The 26,190-nt window shown below is 35.7% G+C and overlaps 1 protein-coding gene across 1 annotated transcript in view; it reads right to left on the bottom strand.

Annotated features, from left to right (window-relative positions):
- The window catches only part of GPR158 (G protein-coupled receptor 158), a 386,759-nt gene that overhangs the window by 215,675 nt on the left and 144,894 nt on the right, over positions 1-26,190 (bottom strand). Inside the window, exon 3 of the mRNA XM_074266961.1 lies at positions 1,971-2,073. Within this exon, the coding sequence (XP_074123062.1) occupies positions 1,971-2,073 (103 nt within the window). The remainder of the gene's footprint in view (positions 1-1,970; positions 2,074-26,190) is intronic.

Genomic DNA, 26,190 nt, shown 5'->3' with positions numbered 1-26,190 from the left:
CTTCTAGGTACCTGCTAGCAAATATGAAAAAGCAATGAAATTTGAAGTGTTAATAACCAATGATAAAACCAGTGCTCTTTACTGCCTACATCAGAATTCTCAACTTCTAATCCAGCATTAGGTCTACTTTTTGCTGCTTCTATTCTTTCTGGTCTGTGAGACTGATGTAATGGAGGCTTATTCCAGGTCAAGACTTTTTTCAAACACTTTAGGCATGAGGTTCTGAACTCTTTGAAATGGAGCTCTTTGGCCAACTGGTGAAACCTATATAGTCCTCAGAAAATCAAGTAGTTATTTTAAATACATAAAATAATATGTAAAACATCACATAGTAAACAAATTATATTAAAATATAGTTAAGCATTTTTAAACAAACTCAAGGGTTTCAGGTTAAGAATTCTAGGATAAAATTTCTATAATGAGATCTCTCCCACAGAAAAAAAAAGGAAGAAAGCATTTTTTGCACATTAAATAAGGATGGTTAATTAAAGAAAAACCAGTTAATTCTAATAATATTTTAGTCTTTCTTTATCTTTCTGTCTCTCTGGCATCGGTTTTATTACTCTTCATAGATATAATCATTCCTAAACAGTGACAAACATATTAACATCTACTACCTTTTCCTCTCCGTATCTATCTGTAACACATTCTTGTCTATGAAGGAATACAGTAGCTTTTCCAATAATTATTGATAAAAATGAATATAATAATTCATAAATATGCCAACTTAAGTTAATTAGAAATAAGTCTATAAGAAAACAATCTGATTTCAAGATTTTCAGCTTCCTAAATTAATATTAAAATCAATTTTCTTGCTCCTAACTTGGCCCATTACCTTCTCTAGGTTAGAAAGGCCATACTGCTAAAATCTTTGAAGGTTTTCCTGTGACTTCTAATGAGAGGGGCACCTTCTACTCAAGAATATTCCATTTTTCTGTATTACCTCATCCAGAATGTAAGATCAAAGCAATAGCAGTTGAGGGACCAGGACAGTACTCTTCCAAATGCAGACAAACCATAATTACATAAATCACATTGAGACTTAACCCACCATATTGCAAACATGTAGGAATTTTAGATTCTGTTATTGTTACAGTATCATTAAGCAGTTGTAAAGATATAAGTATATAGATGAAATACTATTATAAATTTCATTTATTAAAATGAAAATGCATTACTGAAATGTTAGGATCTTCTTAGAAATGAATAAAAACTCAAATTTGCAAACAATATGGTAAAGATAATAAAAAAATCCATTTTTCCTTGATTCACAGCAGAGAGCATTTTAACAGTAAAACAGAGACAGATTCAGTCCTAAATCTGGACCAATTTCTTTCTCTCACTTTACTCTTCATGGGGTCTTTATAAATTAAGGTCCTAAGTTTCCAACCTGCTCTAATTTTCAAGGTGCCCTGGATCATGTTATTCATTTCTTGATGGTGTTAAATATCTCATCAGTGATTACTCTCTATTAATCTCCATTTGAAACTCTTAAAAAAAAAAAGACGCACAAAACTTTTCTTACTTCTACTATATTTTAAATAGGCAAAAAGTTTTAAATACAAGCAAGTAGAAAGTAAAGGACTTGATATGCACTAGTATAAATGTCAAAAATATTTTTATGCTTATTTTTGTAGGAAAATCTCCCTCTGCTTCCCCATCATGAGACTCCTTCCCCCATCCCAATCAAATCTTATGTCCATTTTTTTTCTTCCTAAGGAAGTTAGATTTCTTTTCATGTTGTTTTAATTTATTTATAAATCAAATATGCTTAAAGTAGGTATGTTTTATTGAGTTCTCAAGAGTCTCGTGGATGACAAACCCCAAGCTAAAACTCCTTAAGTGATTATATAATTCCAGAGTTGCAGGCCACTGGGAATTTACTATATAACCCTGACAAGGATAAAAGGAGTATTGAATTATTAATGTTTTCCTTTTTAAAAAAATATTCACAAGTAAAAGGCACTTACTCTGAAAGCTGTTCACTGAAAAGACACGGGGATGATAGAATCCTGCTTTGCAATTGCACTTATAGGCTCCAAGTACAAATCCAAGACCTTTAATTGGTATGCACTGTGGGAAAGAGAAAGAAAGCAATGCAGATGATCATCGTGTTTTCATAGCATAAGAATACATCAATTTCTACTCCAGCAAACATAAACAATGCAGAATTTTTGGAAAACAAAGCATTTATTTCTTGTTGTTGTTATTGTTGTTGTTGCTTTTATTTTGTTCTGGTATCTATCCAATAATCTTTACCTGGAACCACTGTATTGTTTCCATTTTTTTACCTTCATACAATTGACATAAGGATATGGCTTATTTCTTAGTTTTAGATTTCACTAGATCCTTCTGTAATCAAGAGTTATCCTCTCTTCCATCTGGCTACTGCATGTTCCTTAATGCATGGTACCTCTGTTTCCATTTATATCCACAGGCAGCATGAACTAACTTACAAATATGTTAGTTTTAAAAGGTTGGAAGAATCAATACTGGTCCCCTAAGTAACCTTAGTTAGTAGCAGACATCACTAGAGTCAAAGCAAAAGCTGAGTTCTTTAAAGTTGCAACCTCGAGGAGTGATCACCTTCATTCAATTAAACAGTACATTAATCAGGTAATTAAGATACCATGATCTGTACAATGCAGAACCAGCACAGGTAGTATTCCATCACAATTATTTGCCACAACTTGTTCATTCACTAATTGATAGGCATCCCTATTGTTTTAAGAATTACTTTAAGTAAATAACTTATTTTGTCCATTGCAAATAATCAAATTAACTATAAAAGATATAAGAAAAAAGACGTTTTCTGTATTCAGAGAAAGAACTGATAAGTAGAAATATGTATAGAATAATTTTATACACACACTTATTTGTGTTTAAGGGTAGCCATCTCTAGGAAAAGTAGGGGCAAGAAAAAGAGTGGGAAAAGAGAAATCTATATGATAACTTTACATATTTGAATTTACATGAAAATTATTGACATATAATATATGATATGATATATGATAATTTTGTATATGTGATATGATATATATAATAATTTATATGGGGGGGGCGGAGCCAAGATGGCGGAGAAGAAACACACGACTCAGTGAACGTCCTCACTCCCTCACAACCAATTAGATAAATTAAGTCTCAAAATTAGCTCAGGACTGATAGATACCACAAGGACTGGAAGCACGACTTACCAGCTGAAGAGAATCTGGAGTTTCAACAGGAAAGGTCAGTTCTCAGGGGAGGAATAAGAAAGACCAGCACAGACGGTGGGGTAGGGGCACACTGCGCCCATTGCGCTGGGAGGGGCTCTGGGATCAGAGAAGCCACTGAGGTAAAGGAATCTGGCACAGGCTGTTAGCTCTTCTCTGCTAATTATTTAGCAGTTCAGAAGAGAAAGCCAAAATATTTTAAAACTCAGATTAGATTCCCCCCCTCCCCCCACCCTGGGGGTGACTCAGGCACAGATCTCGGCACCAGGGGGTGTGGCCTCAGCTCCCTCCTGAGAATAGTTAAGAGACTGACAAGTGGGTGGATACGGCCCAAGGCAACACACACTGCCTAGCTTAGCTGGAGGGAGTGGAACTCAGCTCCAGGAAGTCCCAGAGAAGCGGAACCTTTGAACTAGGGACCGCGGTTTCTGGCAGACACTTCCAGTTTGAGCGCAGGGGCTTCTCACGTCACCTGCTGCAGACATCCACTCCCCACCCGGACACATAGGCTGGGCTTCCTGCAGTCTTCACTATTCTACGCCCTCGAAGCACAGTAGTGCTAATCACCTCTGAGGCACTTCCAGGGAGGGGGTGGGGAACTCTCTCCCAGAGCTCTATCTTAGCTCGGGCGCAGGGGCCACTGCATCCATCCTGTCTGGGAGGAAGCTGGTAAAGAAGTAAATAATTTCCTACCCCAGGGACAGACCCCAAAACATTTTTTAAGTATGAGCAAAAAAGCTAGAAAAACTATAGATTCCTTCTATACAGAGAAAGAGCGGGTATCCAACCCCGAGGAAGTTAACAGCAAAGATTCAGAAGATAACAACCTAAAGGGGAACGATTCCTGCCCCCCATCACATAACTCTCTCCTAGAAGAAGCTCTTAAGAAATTGAGGGAGATCGAAGAAAAATGGGGAAAGGAAAGAGAAGTTATAATAGAGAATAACAATGTCCTGAAATTGGAGTTGGAAAAAATAAAGAATTCACAGGAGATGCAGGGAAACAAAATTAGTGAATTAGAAAAGGTTAAAAAAACACAGGAAAGTAGGATTTCTGAATTGGAAAAGATAAAAAAGTCTCAAGAAAATAGAATTTCTGAATTGGAAAAAGAAAATAATTCTCAAAAAAAAAAAATTAGGGAAATGGAAAAAAATTCAATAGAGCAAAATAACTCATTTAAAAACGAAATTGGGCATTTACAAAAAGAACTAAAAACTGTGAAAGAAGAAAATAACTCCTTAAAAGTCAGGATGGAACAAATAGAAATGAATGATTCACAGAGAACCCAAGAATCAGTCAAACAAAACAAAAAAAATGAGAAGCTGGAGAACAACGTCAAATACTTACTGGGAAAATCTATAGACCTGGAAAATAGATCTAGGAGAGATAATCTGCGGATTATTGGACTTCCAGAAAACTATGACCAAAAAAAGAGCCTAGATTCTATTTTACAGGAAATTATCAAAGAGAACTGTCCAGAGATAATAGAAACAGAAGGGAAAGTAGATGTGGAAAGAATTCATCGAACTCCTTCTGAAATAGACCCTAAAAAAAGAACACCACGGAATATTGTGGCTAAGCTGCAGAATTACCACACAAAGGAGAAAATCCTGCAAGCAGCTAGAAAAAAACAATTTAAATACCAAGGTGCCACAATAAGGGTCACCCAAGATCTGGCTGCCTCCACATTAAAAGATAGAAGGGCCTGGAACCTGATATTCCGAAAGGCAAAAGATCAAGGACTGCAACCAAGAATGAACTACCCAGCTAAGTTTAGCATCTTTTTCCATGGAAGAAGATGGTCATTCAATGAAACAGAGGAATTCTATATGTTTCTAAGAAAAAAACCAGACTTAAACAAAAAATTTGATCTACATCCACAAGACTGAAGAGAAACAGAAAAAGGTACACAGAACCCTTGAGAACTGTAACTCTGTTGTGGGTATATAAAAAAATACTCAAGGATAATTTGATTTTACTGATATAAAAGAAAAAAAAGGGGGGTGTGGTAAAGGGAAGGAGGTCGGTTCAGAAAAAGGGGAAGGAGTGATAAAAAGAGGGAAACTACATCCCAGGAAGAGACATAGAAAATACACCATATCTGAGGGAACTTAGTGAGGGGGAGAATCATTGTGTGAATCTTACTCTCATCAGAAGAGGCTCAAAGAGTAAATAATTAACATATTTGTTTTTCAGAGAATTTTCTCTCACCTCATTAAAAGGGGGGAGAGGAAAAGGGAAAAGGAAAAGGAGAATAAGTGAAGGGACTTGGAGGGAGGGGGGAGGGATCCAAAAAAAAAAGAGGGAGGGTTGTGCGGCACAAGGGGGGTCTGTAAATTAAATATCGGGGAGGGGGATCAGGGGGGTCAAGGGAAAAAAGCATAAGCTGGGGATAATACGATGGCAGGAAATACAGAATTAGTAATTTTAACTGTAAATGTAAATGGGATGAACGATCCCATCAAACGGAGACGGATAGTAGATTGGATCAAAAAGCAGAACCCTACAATATGTTGCCTACAGGAAACACACTTAAAGCAGGGAGATACATACAGAGTAAAGGTAAAAGGTTGGAACAGAGCCTATTATGCTTCAGGTAAAGCCAAAAAAGCAGGGGTAGCTATCCTTATCTCAGATCAAGCAAAAGCAGAAGTAGATCTTGTTAAAAAAGATAAGGAAGGAAACTATATCCTGCTGAAAGGTAGCATAAATAATGAAGCCATATCAATACTAAACATATATGCACCAAGTGGTATAGCATCTAACTTTCTAAAGGAAAAGTTAGGAGAACTGCAAGAAGAAATAGACAGTAAAACTATAATAGTGGGAGATCTCAACCTTGCACTCTCAGATTTAGACAAATCAAACCACAAAACAAACAAGAAAGAAATTAAAAAAGTAAATAGAACATTAGAAAAACTAGGTATGATAGACCTTTGGAGAAAACTGAATGGCAATAGGAAGGAATATACTTTCTTCTCAGCAGTTCATGGATCCTATACAAAAATTGACCATATACTAGGACATAAAGATCTCAAAATTAAATGTAGGAAGGCAGAAATAATAAATGCCTTCTTCTCAGATCACAATGCAATAAAAGCTACATTCAGTAAAAAGTTAGGGGTAAATAGACCAAAAAGTAATTGGAAACTGAATAATCTCATCTTAAAGAATGACTGGGTGAAAGAGCAAATTATAGAAACAATTAATAATTTCACCCAAGATAATGATAATGATGAGACATCATATCAAAATCTTTGGGATGCAGCTAAAGCGGTAATAAGGGGAAATTTTATATCTTTAGAGGCTTATTTGAAGAAAATTGAGAAAGAGAAGATTAACGAATTGGGCTTACAACTTAAAAGGCTAGAAAAAGACCAAATTGTAAACCCCCAACCAAAAATTAAACTCGAAATACAAAAATTAAAAGGAGAAATCAATAAAATTGAAAGTAAAAAAACTATTGAATTAATAAATAAAACCAAGAGTTGGTTTTATGAAAAAGCCAATAAAATAGATAAACCTTTGGTAAATTTGATCAAAAAAAAGAAAGAGGAAAATCAAATTGATAGTCTTACAAATGAAAAGGGGGATCTTTCCACCAATGAAGAGGAAATTAGAGAAATAATAAGGAGTTACTTTGCCCAACTTTATGCCAATAAATTTGATAACTTAAGTGAAATGGATGACTTCCTCCAAAAATATAGGCTCCCTAGATTAACAGAGGAGGAGATAAATTGCTTAAATAGTCCCATTTCAGAAAAAGAAATAGAACAAGCTATTAATCAACTCCCCAGGAAAAAAATCCCCAGGGCCAGATGGATTCACATGTGAATTCTACCAAACATTTAAAGAACAATTAGCCCCAATGTTATATAAATTATTTGAAAAAATAGGGGATGAAGGAGTCCTACCAAATTCCTTTTATGACACAGACATGGTACTGATACCTAAACCTGGTAGATCGAAAACTGAGAAAGAAAATTATAGACCAATCTCCTTAATGAATATTGATGCTAAAATCTTAAATAAGATATTAGCAAAAAGACTTCAGAAAATTATCTCCAAGATAATACACTATGATCAAGTAGGATTTATCCCAGGAATGCAGGGCTGGTTTAATATTAGGAAAACTATTAATATAATTGACCATATTAATAATCAAATTAATAAGAACCATATGATCATCTCAATAGATGCAGAAAAAGCATTTGACAAAATCCAACATCCATTCCTACTAAAAACTCTTGAGAGTATAGGAATAAATGGATTATTCCTTAGAATAATCAGGAGTATATATTTAAGACCGTCAGTAAGCATAATATGCAATAGAAATAAACTGCAACCTTTCCCAGTAAGATCAGGAGTGAAACAAGGTTGCCCACTATCACCATTACTATTCAATATAGTACTAGAAACGCTAGCCTCGGCAATAAGAGCCGAGAAAGAGATTCAAGGAATTAGAGTAGGAAATGAGGAAATTAAACTATCACTTTTTGCAGATGACATGATGGTATACTTAGAGAACCCCAAAGACTCTGCTAAAAAGCTACTAGAAATAATTCAAAATTTCAGCAAAGTGGCAGGATACAAAATAAATCCACATAAATCCTCGGCATTTTTATATATCACTAACAAAATGCAACAGCAAGAGATACAAAGAGAAATTCCATTCCAAACAAATGTTGAGAGTATAAAATATTTGGGAATCCATCTACCAAAGAAAAGTCAGGAATTATATGAGAAAAATTACAAAACACTTGCCACAAAAATAAAATCAGATTTAAATAATTGGAAAGACATTCAGTGCTCTTGGATAGGCCGAGCGAATATAATAAAGATGACAATACTCCCCAAACTAATCTATTTATTTAGTGCTATACCAATCAGACTCCCAAGAAACTATTTTAATGACCTAGAAAAAATAACAACAAAATTCATATGGAAGAATAAAAGGTCAAGAATTGCAAGGGAACTAATGAAAAAAAACTCAGAGGAAGGTGGTCTAAGTGTACCTGATCTAAAGCTATATTATATAGCAGCAGTCACCAAAACCATTTGGTATTGGCTAAGAAATAGACCGGTAGATCAGTGGAACAGATTAGATACAAAGGACAAAAAAGGGTACATCTATAGCAATCTAATCTTTGACAAACCCAAAGATTCCAACATTAGGGATAAAAATTCATTATTCGGAAAAAACTGTTGGGAAAACTGGAAATTAGTATGGCAGAAATTAGATATGGATCCACACTTAACACCATATACCAAGATAAGATCAAAATGGGTCCATGATTTAGGCATAAAGAGGGAGATAATAAATAGATTAGAGGAACAGAGGATAATCTACCTCTCAGACTTGTGGAGGAGGAAGAAATTTATGACCAGAGGAGAACTAGAGATCATTATTGATCACAAAATAGAAGATTTTGATTACATCAAACTAAAAAGTTTCTGTACAAATAATACTAATGCAAACAAGATTAGAAGGGAAGTAACAAATTGGGAAAATATTTTTAAAAACAAAGGTTCTGACAAAGGTCTCATTTCCAAAATATATAGAGAACTGACCATAATTTATAAGAAACCGAACCATTCTCCAATTGATAAATGGTCAAAGGATATGAACAGACAATTCTCAGAGGAAGAAATTGAAACTATATCCACTCACATGAAAGAGTGTTCCAAATCACTACTGATCAGAGAAATGCAAATTAAGACCACTCTGAGATACCACTACACACCTGTCAGATTGGCTAAGATGACAGGAACAAATAATGACAAATGTTGGAGGGGATGTGGGGAAATTGGGACACTAATACATTGCTGGTGGAGTTGTGAAAGAATCCAGCCATTCTGGAGAGCAATCTGGAATTATGCCCAAAAAGTTATCAAACTGTGCATACCCTTTGACCCAGCAGTGCTACTACTGGGATTATATCCCAAAGAAATACTAAAGAGCGGAAAGGGACCTGTATGTGCCAAAATGTTTGTGGCAGCTCTTTTTGTTGTAGCTAGAAACTGGAAGATGAATGGATGTCCATCAGTTGGAGAATGGTTGGGTAAATTGTGGTATATGAAGGTTATGGAATATTATTGCTCTGTAAGAAATGACCAGCAGGAGGAATACAGAGAGGCCTGGAGAGACTTACACCAACTGATGCTGAGTGAAATGAGCAGAACCAGAAGATCACTGTATACTTCAACAACAATACTGTATGAGGATGTATTCTGATGGAAGTGGAAATCTTCAACATAAAGAAGATCCAACTCACTTCCAGTTGATCAATGATGGACAGAAATAACTATACCCAGAGAAGGAACACTGGGAAGCGAATGTAAATTGTTAGCACTAATATCTGTCTGCCCAGGTTGCATGTACCTTCGGATTCTAATGTTTATTGTGCAACAAGAAAATGATATTCACACACATGTATTGTACTTAGACTATATTGTAACACATGTAAAATGTATGGTATTGCCTGTCGTCGGGGGGAGGGAATAGAGGGAGGGGGGGCAATTTGGAAAAATGAATACAAGGGATAATATTATAAAATATATATATAAAATAAAAAAAAAAGAAAGTAAATAGTTGATAAAATAAAAAAATAAAATAAAATAAAAAAAATAATTTATATGATAATTTTTTATGTTTGAAAGGAATAACAAGTTGTACATAAAAGATTTATAGTTTCATTGTGATCATCTTTTTGTTATACTATGTTATGGAAATGTTTGTTTTATTTCATAAATTAAAAATGAACTAAAAAGCTGGACCAGCTGAATAAGGAAAGAAGTTGTAGATTAACTGTTGGTACCATACTAGAACCAAACTTCCAATAACATTAAAAAGAATTCCTAGGAACAGGATTTGTAAACAACTCCTTGGTCTCACAAATTCTTCCTAGATATATCTAACTACCTTTGACTTAAATTGTGGATATATGAGAGCACGCATTTGGTTTGAAAAAATAGATTTTTACTTTTGTTCTTATACCTTCTCAATGAATATTGTTTTGATATTGTTTTGGAAAAGCTAATTGATATCAACCGGTTAATTATATTGGGAAAAGTGCATTGGATTGGGGGGGGGGGGGGGGAATGGGTGTTTAGAAATACAGGTTCCTCAAAGTTATCCAATAATAGTAATCAAACTTCTCTCTGGGAATCCAGTCCATCAGAACTGGGAGAAGGAACAACAGACAAAAGAGTGCATTATCCTTTTTATTGAGTTAAAGCACATCCTCAAAGTTTATACCATTTGTTTGTTTGTTTGTTTTTAAGAATCACTGGTGTGGAGGCAGACAAAGCCACTACTAGTGGGTGGATTACATTTCTATGGGTTTAGAAATCAAAATTACATCATCATCTGGGAACATATCTCTGACATCCTAGTCTCCTTCTATTGCTGAGGTGCTCCTGGGTCTCCATTTTAGTAAGAGATCTAGGACAGCAACCTCCATTGTCCTCCCAGCTCTGCTTCTGATTTTCCACACCTTAATACCCATATCCCTATAGAGAGGTCTTTCCTCATCTAATCCTACTTTTTAATTCTTGTTTTGTGTATTGCCTCTCTTTCCCCTAGGATATAAGCTCCCTGAAAGTAGGGATTGTATATTTCTTTTTGCTTATATTTTTATTCACAGTACCTAAAATATGGTGAATACTTAATATTTATTTGTTCCCTTATTGTTTTGCTGCCCTGTTTTGATTTAGCCACTTCAAACTGAAGAGACTATAAATCGAGAGGCGTCATGGCACAGGGGAAAGAGTAATGAATTTGGATTTGGAGGGCATCAGTTTGAACACTGTCTGGGGTTATGTGACCTTGGACCTTTATCCCTCTTGGTTTCTGTTTCCTCATCTGTAAGCTAAGGGGGTTGCACTAGTTTTACCTATAAGTTACTTTCTATTTCTAAAGGGAAAACCATTTGATTTTATGGCTGAGAATGTGAAGAGGAGAATAAGAAAATCAACAAATAAAAGGTGCTAAGAACCTAATGATAGCTTTGAGGTTTACAAAATGCCTTCCTCATAGAATTCTTGTTAGGGAAGCAGTTTTAATTAATAAACAAAAGCAAAAAGAATAGCTCAGCCACCCAAGCATAAGTGATCTGCATTAAGACATAAATCCTTCAGGAAAGAAAGAGCTCACATTGCTTACACAACTTGAGAAAACTGGTGTTCTGGAAACAATATTGGCTTTAGAATCAGAGGACTTGGATGAGGTCCCAAGTCTGCTACTCTATAATCCTAGGGTAAATTATGGCACCTTTCGGTTTTCTAGTCTGAAAAATTCCTTTCAGTTCTAAATCCTATCATAAAATAGAGAGCAACATCTCTAATGAGCTAATAGCAAAAATGACAAACTGCAAAGAATTGAATCTACCACATCTGGATTCTGCTCTATCAAAGACCTATCAATTCCTATCTACAGTGTATAACAAGAAAAAGAGCAAAGACTACAGTAACAACAATATAGTCAGTCCATATTCTCCACTCAACTCCACCCCTAGCCTTGGGGCTACACAATGTCAAAATCCTTCTTAAAATATAGCCAATCCAAGAAAGTTGAATAATCTAAATGTGGTCTGAGCAGTGAGATTATCAATCCTTTTCAAATTTTAATTGTGTTGTTGTTGTTGTTTAAATGTCTAGATATAATGAATACCCAGACTACAGTGTCACTCAGTTCCATTTCCTATGCCATAGGTTGCCAGTCTCTGGTATACATAATTTATAACAGCAGAGTCTAAGAACTATCAATCAGCTAGATTCCAGTGGATATGCTAATGAACAACAAAATGACTAAGAATGACTTGTCACAAGGAGAAGAAAAAGTAGAGTCTGAATTTTCTATTAACTGAGAATTAAACAAAATAGAAACATCTAGAACTTCTCAGTACAAATCTTCCTTCTCTTCCCTGGCTTATCAGTAGTATATATTTGCCTATCAATGAATTCCAACTCATTTCTGTTGCCCCCAAATAAATGAACTCCAATAATAAGCCAAGGGATAAATAACTTTCCCTAAAACCATACAATATTGGAATGAGCCATGTTCCCTGCTGTTGCACTAGGCTAATTAACTATGCCTTGATACTCTCGCATATGGAAAGCAATAATATACAGATATGTCATAAAAAATAAACAGCTGGGCCATTATTAACACAGTAGGGGAAGCCTAGCAATTCAAGTTCAAGTTCAAGGGCAGGATTGGGAAGGTCTAGATGTTTCCACTTTTGTGTATTCTTTTTACCTGTCAGAGAGAAATATGGTTGAGAAAGAAAATATGGACTTGGGTTGAGAAGGAAGGAGGGAAAGAAGGAAGGAAGGAAGGCAGCAAAGAAGGAATGAAGAGAGGAAGGAAGAAAAAAAGGAAGGGGGAAGGAGACAGATGGAAGGAGGAAGAGAAGAATGGAGGGAGGAAAGAAAGGAGGAAGGGAAGAATGGAAGAAAGGAAGAAGGAAGGGAGAGAGGGAAGAAGAAAGAAAGGAAGGGAAAGAGGAAGAAAAGGAGGCAGGAAGAGAGGAAGGGAAGGAGGAAGAATGGAGGAGGGAAGGAGGGAGGGAGAATTTATTTATAATCTACCTGCTATTGTCAGGCACCACAAATACTATCATATTGAATCCTCTTTTCAACTCTGAGAAGTAGTTACTATTGCTATCCCCATTATACAGCTGAGGAAACTGAGACATTCAGAAAGTTAAGTGACTTGCCCAAAGTTATACACTAAGATTTGATCTCAGGTCTTCCTGAATCCTTAGAACTCTGTCTACTTTACCACCTAACATACTTTAGTGAGGATCCAGGTAAAGGTCTTTAGTTGCTTTATTTTTGCATACAAGCTATAGTCTTTGGAGAATGCTTCAACCAGGTATAGTCTTATGTTCTGATTAATTGTTTCTCCTCCTAGCAAAGCAGTCCTGGACTTTGGATGGATAGAGCGAGAACTAAAATCAAGGAATCCGGCAGCCCACATTCCCATTGCATTTTATAGTGTCCAGACATTAATCATAGGTAAGGTGGGCAGGATAATTGTTTCCATCCACTTTTCACAGAGAAGAACTCGAGTCAGTGAGAAGCTCAGGGACTCACTTAAAATCATATAGCAAGTAAGCTGGAGAAGGAGGATGCAACCCCATGTTTGTTGATTTGAAATCCAGGGCTATAGAACTTTCTCCTTCAGTTTCCACAATTTCCCTAGATGTCTCTACAAGATGAACAAAAACCCTACATCGGCCCCTGCCCATTTCAGAGGCTAGTTATTTGAAAGATAATTGATGAGATGCTAGGTAATCTTGTTACTAAGCTAGTTGCTCTAGAAATGCTTATCAAAGGATGGCTTTTGAATCAGTTTCAAGCTATTCCACAGAATATGATAATTTCCCACATAATGTAAACAATCTAATCACAAATAAAACCGTATATCTAGTCATTTTTAATATCTTTTAAAGTTCCCTTTTTGACTAAAACGACACATTTATAAAGCCAAAAAGAAAGGTGACATTAAGCCAAGAGCCCAGACCTATGGGTAAAGCTACCAATCAATCAGTTTCAATAATGATAGAGTGGGACAGAAAGCTCTCTGGGAAAGTTTTTGCTTGAGGGTCCAGAATTTAAATCTAGAAAACTTGAGAATAGCTTTTCCAAGGTGAATTATGTTTGATTCATCCTCTTGGAGAGACTCATATGCCTACAACATATTTTATGATTAAAAAGGAAATTTCTGCTGGCTCTTGCTTGTGGCAAAAAAAGAAATGGCAGCAATGATTGCCATTCATCAGGATCACTCCCGGGGACATTATCATGTGCTTCTGGGAACTTTTTTTAAGTTGGGAAATACTGCAGCTCTTGATCTAAGGCATACCTTAGGAATTTGCTCAAGTGGTCTAGCCAACTCAAGCTAAAGAGGCATAGTCAGACTGTTCTGGGAGAAAAAAGGTTCTTTCAGATTATAGAGTCCTAGAAATAGCTCCGCATTGGATAGACATGGCCCACAGGATGGAGCACTGAGCTCAAGGCTCAGGCTCAGAAGACTGGAGTGAAAATCTAGCTAGGTCAACGTGGACAATTTTCTTAATCTCAGTTTCAGTTTCCTCAAATATAAAATGAGGATAATAATAGTCCCTATCTCTCAGGGTTGTTGTTTGGGTCAAAGGAGATCATTCTAAACTGCTTAACACAGTGCCTGCTACATAGTAAGTGCTTAACAAATTCTTGTCTCTTTCCTTCCTGGTCATAAAATGAGTCAAATTCAGGTGGAAAGACAGAGTAAAGAGAAGATAGGCATATTTTCCCTCCAACATACTCTTTTATGCCTTGTTGTTTGTTTTTTTCAGCTATCGCTGACTCTTCATAACCCCATTTTGGGATTTTCATGACAAAGATCACTGGAGTGGTTTGCCATTTCCTTCTCCAGTTCATTTTACTGAGGAGGAAACTGAGGCAAACATGGTTAAGTGACTTGACCAGGATCACATACCTATTAAATATCTGAGGCTGGATTTGAACTCATAAACTCATCTTCCTGGCTCCAGGCCCAGCACTCTATCTACTGTAGCAACTAGCTGGCTATTTATGCTGTAATAAACAGTTTTTAAAAGTTTTTTGAGGCAAAGTACATTTATCATCTGCTAGCCAATTTTTTGGTGATGAGTCTCTGGAATTTATTAATGAGGGTTGGTTTTCAGATGACATATAGTCTGTTGTTGCCAAACCATACTTTTATTCTTGTAGGATTTGCCAGAATTTGTGCTTCACTGGCATATCTTGGGAAAACAAGGTCTCTTTGCCTCTGTCTCTTTGCCAAATGAAGATCTAGAGTAGTAGTAGAAGGAAGAGGAGGAGGAAAAGAAGAAGGAGGAGGAGTATTAAAAAACTACTCTGCTCCTAATATTTAAGCAATGCTTAAAGATTTTCAAAGTGCTCTACGACTGATACCGTGTTTGATTTTTATAATCACCTAGCTGCTACTATTATTCCCATTTTACAGATGAAGAAAATGAGATGGGTATTGTGACTTGTTCAGTCATACTAAATAGTATTTCAGTGAAGGAAATGAAGGACATTGCTTGAAAAATCACAGATGGTTTTAAGTTCTAGAGATGTATTAACTTAACTATAGCCAACTAATATATTAGACACTCTGTTTTCCTCTTCAAGATGAGAGTTAACGTCTATAACAGAATAAAATCTTGATTTCCAATTTCCTAGCTTTTTCTATGACTCTAAACATTCAGGCTTCCTAAGTCATGGTTGCAGTGATGAGTCATGTTACTGGGGGAATGTCATGCTGTTTTTAAATAATAGTATTAACCTCTAAATTTCAGTGAAACACCAAAAAGTATACTACTGAGACCATAGTTCCAGTCAATAAATCCTTTGCAGTGGGGAGTATAATATATGCAATGTACTACAAATTCTATGTGTTAAGCTCGCAACAGCTTGAGCTCATTAAACAAAGTGTTGATTAGTAGTATTATCTTCATTAAAAGTAAGAAATAGTATAACATAAAAAACAGAGAGTCAGCATTAAAGCTTTTAAGATGTAGGCTCAAGTCCAGCAGATGACATAGGCTAGTTTTACAAATCAAAAGGTAAATTAAATAATGAGCAAGACTTGCTTATCACCCAAGCTATCCCTTAGCAATATAGGTTACTATTGTGACTAGCTTTTTAGGACTCCATTTATATCTCTAAAGCAAAAAGTCTGTCCATGTCAGGTAAGGCTCTGTCCAATGTGAATAATGTTGATAATAAAAATGATATGAGGACAAAAAATCTTAGAATTTCCTAATGTATTCCATGTAAAATTAAAGCAGGTAAGTTCAGAAATCCATCATTAGTTTTAGGGTTACCTAAGTTATGAATGTGATTGTGATGGGGAAGGGATCCCAGAAGAAGTAATCCCATCATTGTATGGATATGCATATACTTTAAATAATTTTAAAGCTTTTTAGTTATAATGTTTGCCCTCTGTTCCAAATCTATTTGTATACCTGGATGGAAGATGACTTGCTAGCAAACAACAATATACATTTAAACACATTACAATAGTTCCAAAAATAAGACAATATAGATAAAAAATATTGACAATCACAAGGTTCACCTCTATTAGGAATACAGAGAGAGAGAGAGAGAGAGAGAGAGAGAGAGAGAGAGAGAGAGAGAGAGAGAGAGAGAGAGAGAGAGAGAGAGAGAAAGAGAGAGTAACAGAGAGAAAACAAGAGAGACAGAAAGAAAGTAAGAGAGACAGAGACAGAGAGATTTAGAAGGAGGAAAATGACTTTTTTTTCCTTTTCCATTCCTCAGGGAAATTAGTCATTCATACTGCTGAATTTTCAGGATAGCAGAGAATTTATTTCTTTAAACAACATATTTTTAAGCTATTTTGAAGGAAAATCATCCTTAAATATATTATGAACATCCCTACAGTCTTACAAAGAGCATATTAAATGAAATTTAATCTTTTTTTGGTATCTTGGGATCATGATTAAGAACATGATTATTGGAAATCTTTCTGAATTATGTAGGGCCGTTTGCCCCATATTAAGTGACTCCAGAGTGTCATAGTTTTTGAATTCTCATTCCTTTTTTATGTGAATGAAATGCTGAAGTAAAACTGAGATACACAATTTTTAGAATAACATCAATGCAACAAAGTATTAGATTCTAGCTGAAGTATTAAGAGCTAAGACTAAAAAGCTCAACTGTGATCAGTTGTAGGCGGTGCATTATAAGAATGACATAGCAACTTGAAGAGAATCCAGAGGAAGATAAGTAGAATGGGGAAAGTCCTTGAAACCGTGCCATATGACAACTGATGGGAGGAATTGTCAATGTTAAACCCAAAAGAGATTTATAGCAAACATGGGAGCTTTCATCAGATTTCTGAAGGAATTTTGAAGGAATAGAAGAGGACTAAGACTAGGTCCAGTTGGCTCTAGAGGGAAGAACTAGGAATAATTATCATAAATTTCTATTACCTACCTCAATGTCTAACACATAGTAGGTTCTTGACATGTACTTGTTCATTGTTTGAGTGATCTTATGTCTAGATAAGCTTTCCAAAAGTGAAATGAGCTACTTTAAGAGCCAGTGAGTTCCTCCTCCATGGAGATTTTCTAGGGAAAACTGAAGGACCAATTATTGGGGATACTTCAGAGAGAATTCTCAAGCTAAATCTGTACTATATTTGTACTAGATTGTCTCTGAGATATCTTCCTGCTCTAGGATTCTGTGGTTTGGATTTAACTTTATCATTCCCATCTGAGCTCCAGAGAGATGGGTGTATTCCATTAATAAGTTCCAAATAAAATAGAATAAGAGAATTCACTCCACCAACATTTTATATATTTGATATAAAATACTACTACTTTAAGGTAATGACTCATTATGTGCTGAAATTAGTGCTGAAATTAGTGCTGAAAGGGGCAGAAAAAGTACTTCTGACTAAATAAAAGCAAGTAAATCAAATTGCAAGAGCAATTAAGAGGTGACATAGTGCATAGTGTTGGACCTGGAGTAAAAAAGGCTGATCTTCTGAGTTCAAATTCCTTCTCAAACACTTTATTAGAGGCATGATCTTTTGGATCTCAGTTTACTTACCTATAAATCTAATGCAAAAAGAAATGGCCAAACACCCTAATATCTTTGCTCTGAAAACCCCAAATGGAGCATGAAATGGACATGACTAAAAATCTTTGAACCGCAACAAATAAAGTAGCAAAAGAAGGTTTAAGGTTTTGCAATTTATATATATGAGGTTTGATGCCTGGAAAGGAGTAGAAAAAGAACATTTGCTTAATTAAAATTATGAGGGGTGAAAAAATGTGTGCAAACAAATATAGTTGTCAGATGTCATTTAAATAGTTTGGGACAGAAAATGAATTGTGCAGTAAATAAGAAAGACTTACATCACCCTGCAAAGAATATGGAGTGATGCTTCATTCATATATGAAAAGTTTAAGAGTGAAGGGGGTAAAGAAAAAACTTTTTTGCCCCACAAGAGTGATGAAATGTGTATAGTGATGAAGTACAGTTTTCAAGCAACCAGAATAAAAAGAGAGCTATTTTGAGAATGTATAAATGCTTAGAACTGCAGGCCATTGTTCTTTTTTAGCTCATGTGTTTTAAGACAAGAGGTTACAATTCAAAATATAAAACAATAAATCTTTTATGACAAATTGTAGAAAAAAAATTTGTATTTTTTTAATTCTAGATGAAAGCTGAGTCACTGGGTATCAGAAAAATTCTGATTTAACCTACTGAAGCTGTCTATATGGAGAAAAGATTGAAGAACTTGGCAGGAGAATAAAGACTCAACAAGGGGTCTAAATTTTCTTTAAAAGCTGATTGGAGAAACTCTAGCAGGAAAATACTTATGAGAAAATTTTGATTTTTTTTCTGGTTACTTGAATAAAGACTGGAGCTCATTGATAAAGTTCAGTTTCAGCTATTAGTCTTCATTTCTATCTCAAGTTTGAAAGGTGAAATATCTGGTATTCTTTTATGATGTCCTTGGTTGGAGACAGAAAAATGAAAGGAGAAGACATGTTTTTCTACTACTTTACTATGTAGGAAGGAATGCTATGTAGATAAAAAACTGGTGTGGCTGGTTGGCTATGTTTAGAGTCAATATGACTTATTATGCTGCAAATTCTATTTGTTTCAGTCTGATTGGGGTGATGCAATGTCATAGAGGGGAAAGAAGTAGCTGGGCTTGTGTTGCCCAGAGGAAGCCATCCTAATGAACTTTTGGGGCTTAAAGGGAATTAATGGATAAATTAAGAGTGTAACACTTTCCCAACACCTTTTTAAGGGTGATTAAAAGGTAAGAGAGCCTAATGATTCATTAGTTCAAGAATAAAGGATAAAAAGATTTGCTCCAGATGAGGAAAGCAAATGAGGAGTTTTAGGTGAAACAGATGTCTTGTATGTATAAAAGACATCCATGACTACATTCCAGATTTCTAAGTTTCTCTAATCACATAAATTTTGCTTCATCATATCATTCTCTAGCAGGCTTCTGAAAGTGTATACCCACTCTTCAAATAGATATTGAGTGAGCTGGTATAATTATATGACTCAGGTTTATACATGAATCATGGTGTATTTTATTATCTGCATTTATTTCCATTAATATATGAGTATTTATGTTATTGTTTCTTTTGTCTTATTTAAGTAAATAGTCATATCTAAGATTTAAAAGTGTCTCTACATATTATGGTTTCCATATAAGTGCACAAGTGAAGACTAAAGAGCTAAAGCTATGAATAGGGACAATTTACTCACCTTTGATAGGGTTGTCCCCTTGACCCTGAAAGTTTGAATGGCAGTATTCCCTCTCTAAAAATGGGACACCAGTGTGATAGAAGCTAAGAAGGAGCACATCAGCCCAGAGAGTGAATAGGTATCCACACCGCCCCATGTGAGAAGTATAAGGTTTTCCAGCATGGATGGGTGTGTCATACATCAAGCTTTCACTAATAATTTATTTCTACCATCTATTGCTTAGAGGCAGTGCTTCTGATCCCAAATATTAGAAAACAAGTTATCGGTCATTCAAATAGGGTAATTCCAACACTAAACAGTAACACACCCAGAACTTAAAGATCATATAAAATCTCTAACCCTCCAGGTTACAATCTCAAGAAATCCAGGAGGTTCTGGCATCCAATTTAGCTCTTTGGATCTTCTTTGTTCAGTGGTGGCTTTGAACTTATTCACACATTGAAAGGGCAGAGAGCACCAGCACAGGGATGTGAAGAAAGGTGAAGGTTTGACATCAGAAAGCAAGAATAGCTATGGAGACATTTCAGGGGACCTGAAAAACTGTAGCTTTTTTGTTGATTTTTTCCCTATCATCTTTCTAAATAACTTCTAAATAAGTCTTCATTAAAATCTCATAATTGTATAATAAAAAAAAAGTTTTCTTGGGGATGTTTTGATTCTTCCATAATCTTGACCAGCTCATTCCATTAGATGTGAACTTCTTGAGGACAGACCTTGTCTTTTACATCTTAGCACAATATCTCTAACATAGTAAGTGCTTAATAAATGACAATATAAGGAGTAATGACTTTCCCTATGATACTCCTTGAAAGTTTATTAAGCCAAAAGAGAAAGATTTTTAAAAGGGGAATTGAAATATCTTTTAAGCAACAATGGAGTACATGTATGTCACCCACATATTCCATCAAATGATCTTCCAGCAAAGTAAGAACTCAAAATAGCAAATGATGCCATATTTTCACGAGCATTTTGTCTCTATTATTCAACAGCTGCCAAAAGCTGCTTTCCAAAGAATGATGGACTAGAGGAGAGGTTGTTTTTTTCATCCTGACACAGTTAAATTTTTTAAAAGCAACTGTTTTCTATTATTAATTTTTTTAATGTTCTCGTTATATTCACAGCAGTCAGCTCTCACAAAGCAGCATCTGGTCCAGACATATTACCAGTCTGCAAACTTCAAACTGACACACAGCAAGATGCTTTGCGGGGGATGAAACTGACTCAAGAAGAAACGTCAGGATTGCTTCCCATCTGAGTGAGGGAGCCTATTTTACTAGACCCTTCTGCAGAAATTGCCCCAGAGGCTTAACAAAAGTAAATACTTAATGTGTGTTTTTTAAGCCACTATCTTAACCAATTCACAAACAGATTGTGGTATATCAATGAACTATCCTTCTAATCTTTCATACTTGGAAACAATTTTAAAGCATTATAGAACTGCTTCCAAGTGCATTTCAATTCAACATGGTCCTGTGAGAGGATGCAAAGTGGAAGATAATAATTCTTGTCTTCAAGAAACTTCTGATACATGGAGAGAGAGAGAGAGAGAGAGAGAGAGAGAGAGAGAGAGAGAGAGAGAGAGAGAGAGAGAGAGAGAGAGAGAGAGAGAGAGAAAGAGAGAGACAGAGAGAGACAGAGAGATACAGAGAGAGAGAAAGAGAAAGAGAGAGAGAAAGAGAAAGAGAGAGAGACAGAGAGAGCAGGCAGCAAAAGAGTATTTGCAACAAAAGACCTTTTCTATTCATAGACATCAGCTAGAGGGCTGGATTTGGATACAAGAAGTGACATCAAGTCTGATCTTATTATCTGTATGATTTACTACCCGTGTGACTCGAGGCAAGTCATTTTTACCTGTGTCTGCCTCAATTCCTCCCTATGTAAAACAGGGTCAATAATAGCACCTATTTTACATGGTTGTTGTGAAGATCAAGTGAGATAGCATATTGTAATCCTTGAAGTGCTATATAAAATCTAGTTATTGTTTATTATTTGGCAACCAGGTGGCTCAGTGGACAGAGTCAGGAAGATCTGAGTTCAGCCTCGGACATTTACTAGCTATGTGACTCTAAGAAAATCAGTTAACCCTTTTTGCTTCAGGTTCCTTATCTGTAAAATAAGCTGGAGAAGGAAATGGCAAATCATCTTAGTATCTCTGCCTAGAAAACCCCAGATGGGGTCACAGGGAGTCAGACATGACTGAAAAGACTGAACAACAAATTGTTAATTATCAGTAGTAGCATCATTATCATCATCAGTCATCATAACTAAAGGGTTTGGCTTTGAAATTAAGGGGGTTTAGAAGGTTTTCATTCTGAAGATAGTTATTACATGCTGTCAACACTTCAATAATAATAATAATAATAATAATAATAATAATAATAATAATAATAATAACTGAGTTATAACACACTCTAAAGTTTACAAAGCCCTTAAGTGACCTCTAAGCAGCAATGGGCTATATGTGTATCATCCACATATTCCATCAAACAATCTTCAGGAAAACAAGGACTTCTGAATTTCACAATCATTGATACTCTAGTGACTATTACCAACATTTGAAGTGATGTTAGTAAGCCGCAGAGAAATTAAGTAGTTTCAAAGAATCTGATAGTTGAGAGGAACCTCAGGGTCATTCAATACAACCTATATCAAAAGGAATCCACACTATTCCACGGCTACTTCTAGACTTCCCTGCGGTCACTTAGCTGGTAAGTATCAGAGATAGGATTCAAATCTGATTTTCCTGGATCCCATTCTACCATGCCACACTGACTTGAAAGTCATCAAATCTCAAGTACTCCCCTCTACAACTGCATTTGGAAACATTTCAACTAAATCCCTGGATTGTAAGCCTAATATCTATCAATATTCTGATATGGTAATAAAAAAACAACTACTAATGAAATCTTAGCTTGCATTAATAGAACCGTGATGTCTAAAATGAGGGAGCCATTAGATTTTCACGCCCTAAGCTGGTAACTCATGTTTAGACCATTGTATTGAATTGTGAATCCCATGCTCTGGAAAGGACATTATAAAGCAGGTCTGCATCCAGATAAAGGTGAACAGGGTGCCAAGGAGACAGAAATCCACAGAGCATGAGAAACCATTAAAAACACTGAGAATAATAGGTGGAATATAAGCTCCTTGAGGGAAGAGAATCTTTCCATTGTCTTTGGAACCCTGCTGCTTTGTACATTGTACAGAGTAAAATCTTGGAAAGTACATTCTTAGAAAATGCTTTGCAAATCTAAAAGCTTTCTATAAACACACAGTACTAGCATCACCACCACTTCTTCAGTAATGTGCTTCTGATTTCAGTCCCCATTACTGCTCAAGGGATTAAGAAAGGAAGGGAAGGAAACCTATACCTCAGAATAGATATTTGCTCTGGTCTGGAACTCCAAAGTGAAGTGTGAAAAGACAAGCTGTTGGTTCATCCTGGAGGTGGGGCAACATTTCTGACAAGACATCATCCCTCTCCAAACTATTAATCTCAGTCACCAGTCATCTTGGAAGCAGCCCCAATCCCTGGGAGTTAATCACAGTAATTTCTTCTTTCCTTTCAGGATGGTGCTAGGGGTACATCCCATATCCATGAGCGGAACCCATCAGATAAAAGTCCATCTATTCCCAATAATCTCACATATGTGATTAGGGAACTCATTAACTTGGCCTTGGGTTCTCCAGATAAAATCTACCTTGCAAAAAGAGTCCCATCAACAGTATTTCAAAAGGATAATTAGACTAAATCATGGTCTATCCTGAGTGACAGATGCTTGACTAGAAGATATGCTGATATCCGTTGGGGATTTCCAAAATGGATGACCAGAGTGTAATTTGCTCCACTTAGATTTCTTGACAATTGGCTCCTATCAGCTATAAGATCAGCTTAATACACGTCTCTATCCCCTTTCTCCTTTTGCTCACATTGTACCCAGTTCCCTTCCCCATCAGACTAAATCTTCTTTCTGTCTTTTTAGCTGTTACCCCCTGGAGAAAGAAAGTTATTTTCTATTTGGACCCATTCCATTTCCTTTCTGGCTTCTACATGAATTGTATTTCCTTTGATGGATCTTCCTTGTTATGTGGGTCACTAACAAATGAGGAATTTGTTCCTCATCTCTATTAACTAAAATATCAAATTTGCCCTTCTTCCCTAATGTATACCTTTTGCAGGTTTGCTTCGAATAATTTCAGTAGGGAAAATCATTATTAGGACTCAGGAAGCCATAAGTTTGAATCCTGCTTCAGATACCTGCTGGTTAGGTGGTCCTGGGCAGGTTACTTAATCTCAAAACCTCAATTATTGTCATCTGCAAACTGGGGATAATTATAGTGCCTATTGCACAGAATTGTTGTGAGAATCAAATGAGATGTTATATTATGAATGATGTTTAATAAACATTAAAGTGCTAAATTAAATAAATGTTAGCTCTTTCTTTTATTATTTTTTCCAAGTTGCTTCTTTTTCTTTGTTGTATCTTCTTCATATCCATTCTGCATAAATTTTATGGTGTTTCTCCCATAAAGAAAAAAATAAAAATACTCTTATTTTGTAGAACTCTTATTTTGGACTGCCATCTCTTTTCAATCACCCATTCCTTCATTTCTGAGTTCTTTTGTTTTTAGAATCTGGGTCACTGTGGAATCACATTTTCCTTGTGTCCTCTCTTGTCACCTTCACTGCATGGCTGCAGACCATTTTCACTGGAGGACAGGACTTTTGCCTTAAAGCTTCCTCAAGGAAGATCTCATGTCAAAGCTGATCCTAAGAACAAACTGAGCTGAGGCTAGCAACAAAAACAAAAAGACAAAGAATAGAATGGCCTCATTTAAGCTATGTTAAGTATAATGATTTGAGGAAGCCAGGAAGACTTGGATTCTAATCTCATCTTAGATATTTATTAGTTGTGTGACTATGAGAAAGCTACTTAAACATTCTGGGTGTGCTTTTCTCATCTGTAAAATTAGGAGGTTCAATTTGATTATTCCTAAAGTCCCTAAAAGCTCTGAATCTGTTCTGTGTTATCTTGACCCTAGTTATATAGCTGCTTGAGGGAGATGTAACAATATTAAGGAATATCAAGGAATAAAGAGAACAATTTAACTCTTTGCATTTGATACACACACACACACACACATATAGATATATAGATATATAGATATATAGACATAGATATATAGATATAGATATAGATATAGATATAGATATGGATAATGAATGACATTCATACCAAAAAAAAAAAAAGATAAAAGATGGTTAATCAGGAATTGAAACTCTAGTGATCCAATAGTAAAGGAATACTACTTTTTTGTAAGATTAAATACCCTGACCTTGATACAATAAATTCCTTGTAGAGCTTGTAGATAAAACTTCTATGGATGATCTCGGAAAACTTTGGAATTCAGGCGAAGGTTCTCAGCTCTATAGACCAATAATTAATGTCTCCATTGTGATTTTCTTCCCCCTTTTCAATATTAGATAGTGAGATAAATAAATATAGCTAGCTAGCTATGCATATCTATATCTCTATATAGATATAGAGATCTAAAAATATATGTGTATATGTATATATCATATTTGGAGAGGCAGAGACAAAGACAGCACACAGGAGGTGCTAAAAATGCTTGTCTAATTTAATTTGAATGGTGATTCCTAAGTCTATCCTGGGTTAATTAGGAAAAGGTCATAACAAACTATTTAATTCCCTTAAGATATGGTTATTGATAAACTGGTAAGTCAAAGAAATGCCATACATATATACTATAGGGGTTCTCAAACTACAGCCCATGGGCCAGATGCGGCCTGCTGAGGACGTTTATGCGGCCCGCCGGGTTATGGCAAATGGGCTGAGGGGCGGAGACAGAGTGTGAGCTTTTGTTTTTATTATAGTCCAGCCTCCCACAGTCTGAGGGACAGTGAACTGGCCCCCTATTTAAAAAGTTTGAGGACCACTGATATATAGTGTATGCCTGAGTTTAACCAAAGCTTTTGAAAAAAATTCTTCAGTTTAATATTTCTAGACAAGATGGAGAACTTGAGTCTTCCTGATTTCAAATGTAGCACTTTATCCACTAATAAGTATCAGGAGAATAAGAAAAATTTATAAGAGGTACAGAATATATATTATACAAACAAGGTCTTTTGTTGTTATTGTTCAGTCATTTTTCAGTCTTCTCTGGCTCTTCAAGACCCTATTTGGAAAAATATACTGGGGTATCTTCTCCAGCTCATTTTATGAATGAAGAAGCTGAGACAGAGTTAAGTAACTTGCCCAGAATCATACAGCTAGTAAGTAGATAATTGGAACTCATAAGTATGAGTCTTCCTTTCTCTAGGCTCAATCCTCCATCCATTGTGTCACCTAGCTGCCCACAAAAATGTCAAAAGAAAGCAAAAGTCATTTAGGACTGGCAGAAGTAGACCAGGTTTTAGGCAAAAGGTTTCTATTGGCCTCCTATAAACTAATGTTCTGTCTTATTCTGTTTTAAGTTTTGTCTTCATAATTTCAAGGGATAGGCAGTTATGTGAAAGAACTAAATTCTAATAGAGAGTTTAATAGGCTGTAATAGCAGGCTACAACTAGCCATGCTATTTAAATAGCAATAAACAACAAGTCCTACACTTGTTTTCAAAAAGGCAATGATATAAATAATGGAGGAGAAGACATAGTTAGAT

The sequence above is a fragment of the Sminthopsis crassicaudata genome, chromosome 5, assembly GCF_048593235.1.
Source record: "Sminthopsis crassicaudata isolate SCR6 chromosome 5, ASM4859323v1, whole genome shotgun sequence".
In the NCBI taxonomy this organism is placed as follows: Eukaryota; Metazoa; Chordata; class Mammalia; order Dasyuromorphia; family Dasyuridae; genus Sminthopsis; species Sminthopsis crassicaudata.
The sequence above is the reverse complement of the archived record's forward strand: the minus strand, read 5'-3'. Positions and strand labels throughout refer to the sequence as shown.